This window comes from Micrasema longulum, unplaced genomic scaffold, assembly GCF_059751315.1.
Source record: "Micrasema longulum isolate JH-2025_06_02 unplaced genomic scaffold, ASM5975131v1 h1tg000328l, whole genome shotgun sequence".
Lineage (NCBI taxonomy): Eukaryota > Metazoa > Arthropoda > Insecta > Trichoptera > Brachycentridae > Micrasema > Micrasema longulum.
Genome location: NW_028277532.1, coordinates 201,644 through 218,625, shown reverse-complemented (window position 1 = coordinate 218,625; position 16,982 = coordinate 201,644). Strand labels below are relative to the sequence as shown.

Genomic DNA, 16,982 nt, shown 5'->3' with positions numbered 1-16,982 from the left:
CAACCTTCCATCAATCTTAAATCAAGTTTGTACCAAGTTTCACTGTACCAAAATTCAAGAATTTAATGTTTAATAAATTGTTGTTATGGGTTCATGTTTATAATATAAAGGGACTTTTTTAACATTTTTGATTCACAATTTTTAACATTTTTGTGTGTCTTATTATCAGCGCTATGATTTTAATTGAAATTTGAAATTACTCTGCGTGTGACGTATTAGGTTCACGTCTGCTAGTTTGTTTCCCGGAAATAAGATAACTATTATTATCATCTTCATTCCCTTTCCGCACCTAATGGTGCATAGGGCACTGCATTGGTAAACCAATCGCAGCGTATCTTGATCATTTTGTGTTACATGAAGGTAAGATGATCAGTCTTACACTTCAGATACCAGTCTAGGGACTATGAAATATTTAGTGTGGAAACACGCTTTTAAATAAATATTTCAAATCAACCATGTCGGGAATCGAATCCAAGACCTCTTGCATGGTAGGCAAACGCACTGACCACTACACCACGAAGCTGACATATAACTATCACAACGTATATTGGATGATTTCGGTGAACTAGTGACGTCATTCAAATTAGTTCGTTTTTATTAAAATAATTTATTTCATACATTTTCAAGAAATTTAAAATTTATTGCTCTTATTTTTACCGTGCGTAATTAAACATGTTGGATACCCAATCTCCCGTAGGTCTGAACTTCCTCATTATTATTTTGAAGTACTTTGTTATTACACATGTATTTGTTTACCCCCCCCCCCTCCAACATTCAGAGATATATTTTTATTTTTTTGCCGTTTTCTGGCATTCACGGTAGCAAAAAATTCGATTGATTCGATGGTAGAGTTCGATTATTTGCATGTCTCGAATGCTTGTATTCCGGTTATTCCATCATTAGTTGTTTCTTGTTTCATTCAATTCCACAGATTTAGCTTTTTAAATATGTTCTTAAGTCTATGGTCTTGCGTCTATACTGGCGTCTAGCAATTGACAATGCGTCTACGAAATCCATAGATCAATGATTTACACATTAGAGTATATATATATACATTTATACTAGTATTTTATGTTTAAATCTAGTATAAATATATGGTCTGCGTATTACTTTACTTTGTAAAAAATGTAACTGCTGTTTTATAACAGTTAAAGTTGCATAAAAATAATCGAAAAACAAAAACTAAATCACCAAGCGCAGAAGAAAATAAAAAAACATTTTCAAAATTCAACGCCTAGCCGCACTCCGTATTGTGCTTCGCCCTAACTTCAAATCTTTTCCATAATACCTATCTACTCGTATTACGATCTCCCAAGGAAGAAGTATTTACGCTTGTTCATCCGTTTCTTGAAAACGAAATTTAAAACCGCACGAAGTCGTTACCGCTATAAAAAAAAAACACCAAAAACTGAAGGTATTTCCACAATGGAGTAACGAATCAAACTGAATCAATGCCATAACCATATGAGTTATAACCTTTAAGACATTTTAAGAAAACGGGAAAACTTCATTGTTTAAAAACAACTGTGAGCCTACACCATTTAAAAACAACTGCTTTTCAAAAAAGCCCTGTTTAAATTTAGCTGGGTGTTGTTTTTTTAAGTTTTTGACCCATCCATCCAAACTCTATATAACACTATCAAAATTTACACACAGTAATGAGGCACTTAATCAGCTCACGATTTATTTAAAATGCCAACCCTGGCGTTTAATTGTTTTTGATAACAATGAATAATTAGCACCTCATAAACACATCTGTATTAAATAATGAATACCATATTGTAAAAAACGTTTTATTTACAACGCGTTAAAAAAGTAACACAATAGAAATGTCAAGTTTATTAAGAAGTTCAATTTTAGTGTAAGCTCCTATAAATAATATAAGCAAAATATAAATTCAACTTTATATTTTGTTTTATATTAAAATAATTTTGAAGCAAATCAAAATTTTATCAATTCAGATAATTTTTTTATTTTATTATTATTATTATTATGGATAATTTGTGTAGCGCCATTTTAGTAATAAAGTACCTCAAGGGCGCTTTACATATTGATTCTATTGTTAAATTAATTTTATTGAAGCTTTTAAATTTGTAATTTAATTAAAAAACTTATTGTAATATTTTGGCGTACCGTAAAGAAACAAATTAAATTTTAAATTATTATTTTATTTTACTGAAGAAATAATCACTTTACATAAAATACATTTTATAAATTTCATAGGTATTATTACAAGATTTAAGAAACATGCTTATTGCGCTTATTTTAGCAGGGAGCGTCGAGAAAATCATGTGTTTACATCAAACGTAAATTTACATAATTAGATAATTAAAGGAAAATACTCTGCAAGAGTGCTAATCAAAATAATTAGATTTGAAGAAAGGAAGATGAAAGAAAAGGAAAATGCTAACCTATTATTTTCAGCATATTTTGTGACTTCAGAAGTCCATCAAATTGATAAAAAATGACATTTTTTATGTTGTTGAACAACCAAAATCGAAAGATGATTGAAGCACATTTAGTAAGGTAGTAATATTCTTTAAAATTGAATGCATTCTTTAGAAAAAATCATGAAATTGGTAACCTTTGTTGATGAAGTCGGATTTAGTTCTTACCTACTCTGTTTTATTATTTGTTCCTCAATAAATTTAACGTTGTCTACAATGACAGTTAGATTTTATTGTTATGTTGGTTAAGGTGGAGCGATACTGGCTGCCATGTTTGTTATTTGATGGTTGGCTCCGGCCATGTCCTTGGCTTGAAAAATGGCGTTTACAAGCTTTTTGTTTGCCGGTTTTCAGTTTTGATTTTTTATTAGTACAAATCTTCAGTTCTCGGAGTGGATTTTAAGTTTTTTGAATATGAAATTATACAATGCGTGTACGTACAAGTTAAAATTTGCATTTAAAACACCGTTCTATCAACGCGATCTCTTAAATTTGTGCATTTAGTCGGGCTTGTCAAGTGTAATGTTAGGTTAGTTGAAAAAAAATATTCGACATGAAATATTTGTAATTTACGGTTTGTTTATTTGCAGCAATGGTAACTCTGTCAATCAACAGATAATGGAAAGTTCTGAGGATGATGCGGGTGCCATGCAGGACGCTGCGCGCCAATCGACGACGCGGGAAAATACGTGTGAAAAGTTGTCTGGCGAGGTCAGTGATGAAAACCCCTCAAACGTCCTGAATGTAAATACTGCCCTCGGATCATCTGCTAAAATGGAAGAAGATATTATCGGCAGTAATTCGACGGCGCTCAACGAGTTCGTGAATCGACTGAGCCCGCCGATCGACGGTGAAACCTGTCACAATACGGAAACAATTCTGAATATGATCGATGATATAATAGATGGTCCCAAGCCGGCTAAACGAACCAAATACATAGCGGATTCTACTGATCCTGATGACGCTTTACTTAAAAAAAGCGAAGTTAGCATAGGTCGAGAGCGAGTGGCGTCTACGGAGATTCGGAGCCCCACAAAAACTAACTGCATAGCTTCTGGTAGCTCTGACGCTATTAGTCACAGGCCGGGAGAGGATTCCGCCGAGTTGAATGACAGTTTAGGTGAACAGCACAACCTTCTAGTTACAGGTGGTGTTGAGAAAACACCGAGCAAAGAACCCACCAAACCCCCCCATATACCTGCCCCGGATTCCACCAAATCCGACGAAATGGTTAATGTAATTAGCAGCTCCAAGACTGCAGTGTTAGTGCCTGTAAAAAGTAATAATAAGATTGTAGAAGAACATAAAATAAATGCTAGCGATGGAAGTGCGGGCAACGATTCCAACGTTGCCAACTCTGCCGGTGATTTGAAGAAGGAAACTAACTCTCGCGATGGGACTTTACCCGAAAGAGCTTCTAACAAAACCGCCAGCCCTCCAGTGTCCCAGAGAAGCGAGGTTAAACCTTTAGATAGTAATATTGTTTCCAATGAACAAAATGCGGACGGTTCAACTTATAAAGCTTTACCGGTTCAAAGGCGAAAGCTTATTCGGCCGTCATCCCACGCATCGAAAGTGGTTGAACCTCCAAAGTTAATTATTCCCCCCGCTAGTACTACTCCCTGCGCTGAGAACGCTGTCTCCGTTCCACCTGGCGAAGTCACGCACAAGACGCTGGAAGGAGCTCTCTCCGAGGCAAGTGCTTCAGTGGGAGGTGAGTCCCCAGAGATCGCCGCGAATGTGTCTCCCAAGAAGGTCAAACTGGTACGAAATCCCAACCTAAGGAGTCAGCCCCTCACCATTAGCCACGTACCGCCTCCTAAGCAACCTGTTGTTAGCGAAGCGACCGTGTCGTGCTCCGAGAGGTTAAGTTCGCCCGTCGCTTTTGTAGCTCCGAGCGAGAATAAATGTGATGTTCCGAAAGAAAATGCCATTACTGCGACTCCAGAAGAAAAGGCCCTAGAATTGAGAGATTCTGATGGAGTTTCCACTATAGAACCTTCGAAAGTTCGGTGTACAAACCCCGAAGATAGTAGCCGGAAAGAAGTTTCTAGTGAAGTAGTGAAAATTGAAAAAACTCCTCCAGGTGAAAGTGCCGCTAATTCTGACAGTAATCATTCTTGTAATTCTATTGATACGTTAAAAAATAACATAGACGAGTTAAGAGAAGATCGCGACATAAGTCCTGATAAATCCAATGATGTTTTAGATGTACGAAAGGTTTCTCCCTTAAAGTTGAGCCGATCCGTTGTTGCAGAATCTCACGTACCCGATATGCCCGATTCTTTTGTCCGTAGTGTTATAGTTGAAGAGTGTGAAGACATTCCAAAACGAGTGAATTCCGAAGAATCCAAAAGTATTCCCAAGTTAACGCTGAAGTTATGCCCTAAGGCCGGTGAAGAATCTAAACTAAATGTTAAAACGCCTAAAGTTAACATCAAACCCCTTATTCCCCCGGAACCCAAAATCGACGGGCATAAAAATGCTAGACATTTAAAATCCAATGAAAATTTAAATGACGTTACAGAACCCAAAATTCCCAATGTATTGAAGCTGACAATCAAACCGATCAAAAAACCTGAAGAAGACGATGAAACGGCAGCGTGTACAGAAATGAAATCATCAAGTTGTAGCGAGGTTTCCGAATCTGAAAGTTCGGAAAACGAAGTTTCTTCAAAGTGCGTGCAGTCACCGACTGTTGAAACAACTGACTGCGAATCCATAGACAGATGTCCAGCTGTTCCCAAGTTGACGATAAAGTCAATTTCTACTACACCTAAAGTGGACTGTGAAACAGCTAAACTGAAATCTGGAAAGAAGCTCCCGACGAGATGTGATTCCCCTGGCCCAGTTATTCCCAAAGTTACGATTAAACCGCTAATTCCTCCTCCAATTGAAAAAATGACCATTAAATTAAGTAAATCTCACGATACTAACACTGAAAGCAAATGCGAATTGGATACAGTGACTCATACTGAAGGCATACCAAAAATGACAATCAAAATTGGAAAACCCGAAGCCGACTGTGTGGAAAATAATTGTGTCGATGATAATGCCCTTAAAATGAAAATCAAACTTTCGAAAATAGTCGAAAATTCCTCTGAAATGAAAGTTGATTCTCCGAGTGATGTCTCTAGCATTCCAAAATTATCTAAAAGGACTAATCAGAAGAATGAAACTTCTTCTGAGCCGCATGTTCCTAAATTAACTATTAAGATTCCTCAAGAACATGAATCTAGGATTTCTGAAAGGTCAGACTCTCCTACAGTTCCAAAACTTACTATTAAACCTATCGTCAAACCGGAAGACCATATTCCTGTACTTAAAGTCACTCATAAACCCATTCCTAAACCTGTTGAAGAACCGGTGGCTAATGCAGATTGTGATTTAAATAGCATCGGAGCTTTGAAAATGGTTTTAAAACCTAGAATTAAATCTGACGAATTGTCCACTGTATCCAAGCTAAACATAAAACCAGTACTCAAACCTGTTGACACCCCAAACGCTAAATATGAGAATGCATTATCAAAGTCAACTAAACATCAAGAGAAAATATCAGGGGATATAGATAATAGTATTCCCCTTAAACTGACCATCAAACCTATTCCCGAAAATATGGATAAACCTCTAGAAATAATAACTTCTTCATCTAAATCTTCTCCAAATTTCCAAGAGAGTGGTCTAGATTCTCCTCGAATAATACTAAAAATTAATAAAACAGTTCAGGGATCAACTTCAGAAATACTTACTGAAAAATGCCAAAAGAAAACTGATTTAGAGCACAGTAAAAGTGACCCAGACCCTTTTGTTAATGCGGAACAAGTTGTCCCAAAACTTACTATAAAAATTCCCCCTGAGCAGAGCTCGGAACCAGAAAATTTAAAAGAAAAATTAGAAAGTGATCAGAACTTAAATTCTCCAGTGGGACACATCAAATTGAAGTTTACTAAGGATGGTTGCCAAACTAAATTAGTTAATCAGGAAGCGGTAGATAATGATGACATAGCTAAAGAAAATGTCAGTCAAATTTTAAGAGCTGGAACTAAGCGTTCAACACCTTCGGAAGATCTGTCAATGAATAATTGCCCAGATGTGGATAAGTCTTCAGACACAAAGAGATCAAAATTAGATAATCTTTCGGTTAATTCCAACACAATTACAAAGATGCCAAAATCTAAACCTCAAAATGATCCTCCTAATAAAATGGATTTGAGATCCAATGCATCAATATCAGTTTTATCACTGGGTTCCAAAGAAGAGAATATAACAGACTACAGTAAAATAAAAAGTGGACATAATGCCAGTATTTTGCCTAAACCTTCGCAGCTACTTTTATCTAACAACGGCGAGTCTAAAATTCAAGATATCTTAACAAAATTACAATCCAAGCAGGAAGAAAAAACTAACGCCATAGAAACTTTCCCCTTTGCTCAAGGTAAAAATATTTCCACTGTCGAAGCAGACTCCAACACGACTTCTACAGCTAGTTCAGATGATGCTCTGTCCGAAGCGAATCGTCTTTGCTCAGAAAGTCCCATATTCAATAAAGTGGATGATGATCTGATGGCGCTGAATGAAGCTTCCAGCTCTCAGGAATGCATGATCGTAGATGATCTGTCCCAAGATCCTTTAGATATCGATAGTGCTGCCAAGACACACTTTGTTCCCGCTGCAAAAGCGACTGTTGGAATAACAAACTTGAACAACAGTATTGCGAATATAATGACCAAATCTCCTCTGAATGTAGTCTCTCCCCCATTTACCCCCCAGCCTAGGAAAAGAGGACGTCCCCGTAAAATTCCACTGGCTGATGGAGTAGCTAGAACTCCGACTATTCCAACCCCTGCACTGGAAGAGCGACCAGTTAGAGCCACAAGAACTCCCAGGTAAATACAACATTTGTTGTAATCACACTTTTTACATTGCATCAATATAATTGGGCCTCCTGGCCTGTTGTGGTGCAAAAAAAATAAGTATATTACTGATGGGTATGTGAATAAATTTAGTGACTGCATTTTTAATTTTTAAAAAGGGAAAGGTTATGGGTAAATGAAAGAATAATAAAAAAAAAAATTCAAGTACCAACTTATTGACTTTCCATGATATTTAATTGAACTAAATTGTCATTGTGTTGTAGTTATCACTTAACGCACTGTGTAAGATTTACAGGGCTGGTTTAGTTTAATAATTAAGTTTTTAGGCTTGTCTAATGCAAACAAACCTACCATCATGCCGTTTCCCGTGGGGGACGGCAGAGAGGATAGAACACCACATCACTCTGACTTTGAATACAGACCTCATTTCTTATACATTCATACATCTCATCTCATCAAATGCTGTTTTTTCATTGTCCATTTTTTGATTTTGAGATTAACGAATTGATTGGGAGATTGCATTTTGACAGCATTCAGCCTACTTTCATCACTGTTTTTCCAATTTCATACTTCACTCCCATACATAAACCGGAACTCTGATTTGAGCCAATTTTGAGCCGCTAATTTGTTGCTTGCCTAATGAAAGAGGTAAATAGGAATAAAAAAGAAAATGTTGTGATTACTAAAATAGGGGCAGGCAGCTATCAGCTGATATGCCCCTTTCTTGTCTTTCTGGGCCTCGATTATGATGGGAAGTTAAAATTTATCTTAAATTTTATCTACAAAGTAAAATTAAGTTTTCTTTATGAAAAATAGAATATGTTTATATTTTTTATTTCTAAACATGTTCAATTACTGGTTATCGGCGAAGATACTATGAATTTTCATACAAATATACACAGTTTCACATATAAATATTAGTTTTTACCATCTCAGTACATAACGATGAAGATAGCCATTCATAATCGCGGCCCTGATAAGCTTATTTCTCTTCCTATATATGCCCGATTTGTTTTTGAATGTATTGGCAGATGCTACCATAAATATATCATGAGGCAGACCATTCCACGCATCCACAGATTTGCCTTGATAACATGTTGAGGATTGAAGTTGAACTTTGACTTGTCTTATTTCATAAAATGTCCCCTCAGTTGTGAATTCCGGTTAAATTTGAAGATTTCATCTAGTTCGCAGTCATAATACCCATGCAGCATTTTATAAATTTCAATAAGGTTGCCTCTTGGTCTTTTCTGCTCCGGTGTGATCAGTTCAATTCTCCGAAGCCGTTCCTCATATGGAATTCTACTTAAATTAGTTCAGAATTAAAAGTAGTTTTTTTAAATAGGGATAGGCCTATAATCCTACGCACCCCTCGAACGAGGGGTCGAGGGCGAGGTTCGCGGCGCGCTCTAGCGAGCAATGTGGCCATCCAGACCCGGGATGCTGCCACCGAGCCCAGAAGTCCCGTAGACGCGGCTCACAAGTTCTTCCTCAACATCAACTCCGGCGTAGCCTCTCCGCTGACGACTTCCTGCAAGGTGTCCGTAACATGCCTGGAGTCTATGGAACCCAAAGTGGAGAAGATGGACGTGGGGAGCCCCGAAGAAGCGGAAGCCCTCGAAGGAGCGGACGACACTCCTACCACCAGGGTGAGGGGGAGGGGACGGGGAGTGCGAGGGAGTCCACGGAAGCCGAGGGGAGGAAGGGGAAGTCGCGGGGGCAGAGGAAGCAGGGGTGGCCGGGTGCCAGGTGGACTTCGAGGTGAAGAAATACAACTACAGGTTAGTTTTGTTTTACTTTTTACTAAAATCATAAATACTACGAATATATTCGCTTATCTATTGATGTATGCCTAATAGGATGTTTTTGTAAATATACACCACTAGCTTTTTAGAGAAATTATTTAGGTAATTGATTAGTTTTGCCTTTTATCAATAAGACTTTTTTTATATAATATGTCTTCCAGTTAGTCTATGGTGACGTATCATTGTTTCTGTTCACAATTCCAAAACCCTACTTCAAAACCAAATCGAAAAGCTAACCAAGCTATACGTAAATAAAGCAAGTCAATTATAGAAATTTAAAGAATTAATTTCAAATAGATTATCTTTGTCATCTTACCTTACCGCCTACTTGTTTTCAAATAATGTTGCTCGTTGTCGAGATATTATATATTTTTTTCATTGTACTGTTTTTAAATTCGGGATGAAAAAAATTATCCTATTTTACTTCTCATCTCTCCGGCTATCCCTATTAAAAAAATAATGTCAATCTGTTGCACGTTGAGACGTGAAGGAAACACAAACTAACAAACAAGCACACTTTCGCATTTATAATATTAGTATGGAATATACATAAAAAGACAATCTTCTTTTCCACATCTGCTCCTAAGTGGAGCATGTGGATATCACTAGTTGCCTCCAGGAGACCCTATCGCCGGCCAGCACTCTCACCTCCTCCCACGTCCATCTAATGCACTTTAGTTCTGCCGAATAAAGCCGAAAGATTGTCATTGATGGCCTTCCAGGACGGTGCGAGCCCGCAGGTTTAAAGAAGAGGCAACTTGGGTTTAGGCTCTCCTGAGGCATGTGCAGCACGTGTCCAAGCCAGGTCCACTGCCGCATCCTCAAAATGCTCGTTATAGGAGGCTGCTGCGTCTGTTCTTGGACTTCAACGTTAGTTATAAAATCGAACCACCTCATACCTAATATTCTCCTCGAGCACTTAATCTCAAAAGTTTGGTGTTCTGAGCTTTGGTAAGGTGCCAAGATTCACACCCATATAGGAGTACTGGCATTATACAAGAGTTGAATAACCGGGCGAAGATGGAATTAGTCCCGAGCTGATAAAAAGTAGCCAGCCTCTCCACACTTTATTATCAAAAATCTGGGATGAAAACGTTGTCCGAGGGATTGGATTAATGGTACGATCATTGCACTTTACAAGAAAGGTGATCCTTTAAAGTGCAATAATTACCGCGCAATAACTCTGCTGAGCATTCCAGGAAAGATTCTTGCACACATAATCTTGGGCAGAATACGAGCTCCTGTACTGCAGAATCTGAGAGTCAACCAAACTTGTTTTATCCCTAGTGAGTCGTGTGCGGACCATATCCATAATATAAGATGCATTCTCCAATAAAGTAATGAAATGAACTCACCCCTTGCGTGTTGCTTCATTGACTACGAGAAAGCATTAGATAGTCCGCATCGACCATCTCTTTGGAAAATTCTCAATACGTATGGTATTCCTCCCAAGATTATTGCTGTTATTAAAGCGCTCCACATATACAGCGATTGTCGTGTGAGAATTGGCAGCCATTTGATTGGTTGGGGATCTCCACTGGAGTGAAACAAGGCTGCGTCCTTGCACCGTTTTTATTCATCATACTGATGGATTTTATCTTATGCAAATCAATACCACCTGATGGAGGCATAGAAGTGAACTCTCCCCTAAAGTTGTGCGACTTGGAGTATGCAGACGGTGCGGTTCTTCTTGAAAAGTCTGTTGGTGATTTTAAGGAAATTGTTGATAAACTGCAGGAAAATTCTACTTGTCTGGGTCATAATATTAATACCAAAAAGACTCAGATTATGTGCAACAAATATTGTCCTGACCCTAATCAGCCCCCCAAAAATCTGCCAATTTAAACTTAATGAAATGGGAAAAATTTCATTATAAAATCACTAAAAATTCAAACTATTCTTAAGTATAAATGAACAATTATTTTATTTAAAATAATAAAAAGAAGTATTCTAAAAAATCACAACCATAAACAATATTTCACATTCACAGCACTTTTGCAATTATATACTTTGTATAGTATTCAATACTCCCATTATGTTGACTTGTTAAACATAAATTCCCCCCTAGAGAGAGTTGTAATGTTGGTATTTCTACATGAGCACATGTTGTGTATAAATGTGAATTGGTGTCTATTTTTATCCAGTATGGTCTCTGTGTTAGTGTAATTCGGGCTCAACTCGCTTCCAACTTATTCTAACACTCAATATTAAAATCTATCACTCTCAAGTTGGAAATTTGAACAGTAATCACATTTAAAATGTAAATTGTTTATGTAGTTTTACATAAAACAAAATTATTTCACCTGTATCCACAAGTGAATCGCTGCCTCCACGGTTATAATTGTCAATTCACTTGGTTTATTTTAGTGGTGATTTTGGTTTTCCAATAAGATTTATTGAAAATGAAGATGTATTGCAATATCACCTGTACATTGAATGTGGTGAGTTTCAATTAAAAATCATCTATTTCCCATTTTCTATACTTAATTTTCAAACAGATATAATTTTATACCTGTCAAATTACACCCATTTTTTGTGGCTATGCTAGAGATGTGTTATTTTAGACAAGCTTTTATTATGTCATTTAAAACACCTTTACTATTATGATATTAATTATGTGCATTCATTTTTACTTACAATTATGCTAAATACAGTTATGGATGCATCAAATGAATATAATAATAACCTATTCAATAAAACATTTAAGTTTGTAAGTGAAAATTCTTGATGGAAGTTGTAATTTATTATATAAATAAAACACGAGTGATACTTTAATCCACAAATTTGGAATATCCAGTGACCGGTTTCATCGCTTTCACGACATCTTCGAGACTGGTATCTTTATTAAAAAGTTAAATGTATATATACAGAACAGAAGTAAGGATACATAATTCAAAGTTATTTATGATTATTACTTTGAATTATGTATCCTTACTTCTGTTCTGTATAAATACATTTAACTTTTTAATAAAGATACCAGTCTTGAAGATGTCGCGAAAGCGATGAAATCAGTCACTGGATATTACAAATTTGTGGATTAAAGTATCACTCGTGTTTTATTTATATAATAAACCTATTCAACACAATAAAAATCTGTATAATCTACTAAATTTTTATCAATGTATTACGAAAACAATAATTAAAGCAATACAAACATCTGAGAATAAAATATCCAAAAATATATATTTCACAATTTTAAACCTCTTGTCAGTTGTTAGTTAACATGTGCAAGTATAAATTATTAAACCAATCTTTTAGTGATCTTTTAGTGAATTTTTTGCTCTGTTCAAAATTAAAATCAAAAGCTTGTAGAATCCTTTCAATTTAATCAAAAAACATTTTTTATTTTAAATTTGGATTTTAAAAAAATTATATATCGGCCAGCTGATTGATAGACTGTTTTATTTATTACCTTTTGTTTTAAATTGAAAATAAAGCAAGAAATGGTTTAATACGGTTGTATAATTAATACTGGCATAATGATATATTGAGGTATAATGGACAGAAACATTGTTCCTTTATTAGCCACATCTCATATTTAGAAATATCGCATTACTCTCAACAATTGGAAATAAAGACATTGCGAATTCATGATACATATGCAAATATTAGTGTGAGCAAGAGTTATACATATTTTTAAAATTCATTTGTAATTTACTGCCATAGCTCTGACACTGACTGCCGGTGTTATTACTTATGTACTATAAAATCGTAAAAAATGCATCAAAAAATATAAAACTAATCATCGACATAAATAAATTGGATTGTACAGTAGAACTCTAGTCATCTGGATTGCTAAATATCCAGATCGTTATCAGGAAATAAAAAATAAAGGAGGAGTTTTTAATTAAAATTTAATTGTGCAATTAACTTTGCTGGACATGTTTAAGTAAGTTTTTAATTTAATTCCAATTCGCTGTATTATTTCAAAAGCTATAAAATAATTAGAGTTTTACTGTATTTTCAAATGAAACCGTACATCTGTTCTGTTTCAGATATGAACTATTATTATCAAAGCACTTTCTCATTGCACATGCCAGATTTTTTTTATTTACGTAGTGTCATGTCTAATCATTACAAAAGTCTGCCAGAGAAAGAAGGCAATGGCCACGAAGTGAATTGCATCCACTATGCGGTATTATATAGTATTCATATGGCAATTTGTTTCAGGATGCTCTTCCACTGACTGAGATCAAAAGGGAGGGAAGGAAAAGTAAATTGGAACCAACCCTAACTCCGGCGCTTCAAGTATTTGAAGAAGAAACATGCATGATAGGCGACAATGCAACTCCTCAAAGGTAAGACAAGACAGCGATTGTTTCAATTGATTTTATATGTTTTCTGTGTAGTTTTTTCCTGTACTATTGGATTATCAGTAGACCAAATAATCGAGGCATTGCAATAAATGAGGTAAATAAATAAATAAATAAACTTGACAAGTTAGCAAAAAACGCATATTTTTTTCGTAGTATCTGCATTTATTCAGCTACGTTAATAATACATTTAGTATCAAAATATTCATTAACATGTTTACAAATTTTTTTAAAAGAAAACCTTATGAAAAACTTTGTTATCAAAAGTTTTCACTTGTGTCTTTACAACGACGAAATAAGAGATGTAATTTTGTGTCTTTATGTTTTTATATTCTTAAAATATCTCTTTTAAATATGAGTATTAGGTGTTTATAAAAATATGTTTTCAAGGTACATATTATTAATTTTATCTATTGAGTTGAAAACATGAGTGTCCGGGATTGAAGTTTTGAACACCAGTCTAACAATATAATATAACATCTTCATTCGCTCTCAAAATCGGTTTTCTGCTACTTTTTTATAGTTAAGTTGGCATTATGTGAAAGGGCTGTACGTCTCGTGGTGTAGTGGTCAGCGTGTTTGCGTTTGCCTACCACGCAAGTGGTCTCGAGTTCGATTCCCAGCATTGTTGACGTGAAATACTTATTTAAAAAGGTGTTTTTACACTATAATATTTCAGAGTCCCTGGACTGGCTCCTGAAGCATAAGACTGATCATCTTACCTTCATGTAACCAAAAACGATCAGGATAAGCTGCGGTTGGTGTACAAAGGCAGTGCCCTATGCAACATTAGGTGCAGAAAGGGGAATTATGATGATGTAAAAAAGTACATTTAAAAAAATTGCAACATAATATGCCTTCATCGACTCATATCTTCAGTTGTCTTTTGTACAGTATTTATTGTGAACTTTTAACAATCGGTTCTAGCTTTTTGATATAATTAGTTAAATAATACACTAGTAGGTAGTCATGTTTTATTATTATTTTGCACTGCACATAAAAAATGTCTGCCTTAAAACAGGTTGTACCTAGTTAAGCAGACTACATGCAATCCAGAGAAATCAATTACCTCAAAAATATAGCAGATTATTGGAATTGTTATGTTAATAAACCATTATTATTATTGTTGATTTTCTTTTGCAGAAATATCGCCTTGATAGACGAGGAATCCCAAAGTTCTGAATTGAGTAGTGTTACAACAGATTGCGGTAAAATAAAACGGACGCGACCTCTGCTGGACGAAGAGTAATATACATTTCAAAATATGTTTTTTTATATGCCTCTTAAGTAAAAATACTTTTATTAAAATATCAAAATTAGTGACATTTCTTGGTGGAAATTAATCCTAATTATTTAAAATATGTTTCTTTTACTAAATGACATGTTGAAGCTAAGATAAGGCACCTAATTAATTTTCTGAATAACCTACCAACAACTTCAATAAATGAATAAAAATGTATTCTAATTTGTTTTCAACAAATGTAGCCAAGTATATTTGGTTGATATTTACATATTACGATAACTCTTATAATGTTATTTTAATGCCACTAGATTATTTTTTTAAATTTGGTATCTACGGCATTACCATAAAACTAAAATAATTTCTTTCAAACTTTCATGAACCAAAAGGAACATAGGTTAAATTGTCACTTTTGGAAACATTGTGCATTTGAAATGTTTAAAGTTAAAACAATTTTTCGCACATTCAAGAGTTTTGATATTCATTTAAATGATTATATTGTTATCATGGCCAAAAAAAATGATATCCGATTCAGCCTTGCTCTAACATTCGTAATTTATTTTTTATTAATCTTTTATTTACAGTTATAAAGAATGGACCCCAGCTGATGTTGCCGAGTATGATTGGCCGCCGGAAGGAACGTCTTCAGAACCTACCCAAACAGTCATGATTCAAGAACAGGTACCTAATTTATATTGTACTTATTTATTCTACAGCATACTTTACAGGTGGACTAACTACGGATTGAGAAACAGGAAGAATAAAATGTTTTCAAGTATTTAAATCCTTTCCGACTAATACGGGCAGATAACATCACAAAACCAATGAAAGAAGATAGCTCTTGCCTTTTCTACAAAAACAACAGACCATCACCGGGAAAACAACAATATAGTGTAGTGACTTAGAAGCTCGCCTCACGCACGGAGGGTTTCAGGTTTGCTTCCCAGTGACATCACTAAAATTACATGTGATTTGTGCTGTATTTTACCACTGTAATTAGGCCTATTGGCCTGTTGTGCAGAGAAAATAAACCATGTATGGAATTTTTAGGTTTCATCGTATCTTGGAGTTAAAAGTTTTAAGAGGAGATATCCAGATTTAAAGAGAAGACCACTGAGTGCCGAGGAGAAAAATTACATCAGAGACAAGGGGCTAATATCCGAAACCTTGTGTGACCTAGGTATGTATTATTTTTATCTTTAAAAATATGATTATATTCTTAATATTTTTTAAATTTTTTATTCTTAATGTCTCCTCAGGTTGGATAAATCAAATCAGTATTAATGCTAGATTTAAAAAAAATGTATAAGCCCCCCTGTATGACCGATTAAATCATTCTAATTGGACAGAACTTGGTTTCAATGTCTAAAGCATTTGAAATTATTTTTCATTTTCAATAATTGCAGTTCTGTAAAATGATAACAGATCACTGTGCAATATAATATTAGTTGAATTCCAATTCTGAATAAATCAATTTAATTGAATACTTCATGGTTAACAGGATGTGTTTTAACAATTAATTACATATTTAATGTAATAATTATGACTATAAATGTTATATGTTATATTACTACTGTACTTTATGTACCTTTAAACTGTATATTATAAGAGCTCTTTGGGTGTTTAATAAATAAATATTTTTAAAATATTAAATTTGAGAGTCAGCCAGTCCCTGAGTAGAACTGTCAAGTGACCATTCTTGGAAAAATTGCACTGAAGGACCCAATTTCATATTTTTCCAGTATTTCCACTATTCTACTGGATAGAAAGTGTTTGCTGGGATTAATTGTATGACTTGAAATAATCTGTTGAAATCACCGTTCACTGAACATTGTATCTTTATTTAGGTGTGTGGGCGGTAGACGCAGGAGAGGTACTAGACATTATGTACACCGACTATCCGGCCAAGTATGAGGAATACAGGAAACACTTGAGGGAGCGGAGAGAGGCCAGACCGCCACCACCTCCGCCCTCCAAAGTGCCCCAAACTCCGGCCCTTCCCACACAAAAATCCAAAACTGTAAGCAACAACTGCATTCGTATTTAATATATTGAATTTCTCTACTGACATTTCTTGGTGGAACTGCATTTTTATTATTATAATATTCATATTTATTAATTTACATTACTTAAATCGTACTACAACTGCCACTTTCTATGCGCTGCTATAAGATAAACATTAAGTTTTCATAAAAAATTCTTACATTTTTAAGCTGAAACAAAAGGTTTTAGCCTAATTTTACTAAATTATATGCTTGTTACATTCACTGACAGGTACTAACACATATATAGGTTATTAAACA

At 35.0% G+C, this 16,982-nt stretch overlaps 1 protein-coding gene across 4 annotated transcripts in view; it reads left to right on the top strand.

Moving 5' to 3' along the window:
* Positions 1-2,665: 2,665 nt before the first annotated feature.
* The window catches only part of e(y)3 (PHD finger protein enhancer of yellow 3), a 32,204-nt gene continuing 17,887 nt past the window's right edge, over positions 2,666-16,982 (top strand). For 3 of the 4 annotated variants that reach the window (XM_088225066.1, XM_088225065.1, XM_088225067.1), the window contains exons 1-8: positions 2,666-2,880; positions 3,038-7,333; positions 8,667-9,102; positions 13,297-13,424; positions 14,583-14,684; positions 15,264-15,360; positions 15,730-15,859; positions 16,527-16,699. In XM_088225066.1, coding sequence (XP_088081192.1) covers positions 3,066-7,333; positions 8,667-9,102; positions 13,297-13,424; positions 14,583-14,684; positions 15,264-15,360; positions 15,730-15,859; positions 16,527-16,699 — 5,334 coding nt within the window. In that variant the 5' untranslated portion in view covers positions 2,666-2,880; positions 3,038-3,065. Of the gene's footprint in view, positions 2,881-3,037; positions 7,334-8,666; positions 9,103-11,268; positions 11,568-13,296; positions 13,425-14,582; positions 14,685-15,263; positions 15,361-15,729; positions 15,860-16,526; positions 16,700-16,982 lie in introns of those variants that run through there. The other variant, XM_088225068.1, reaches the window with a different exon arrangement.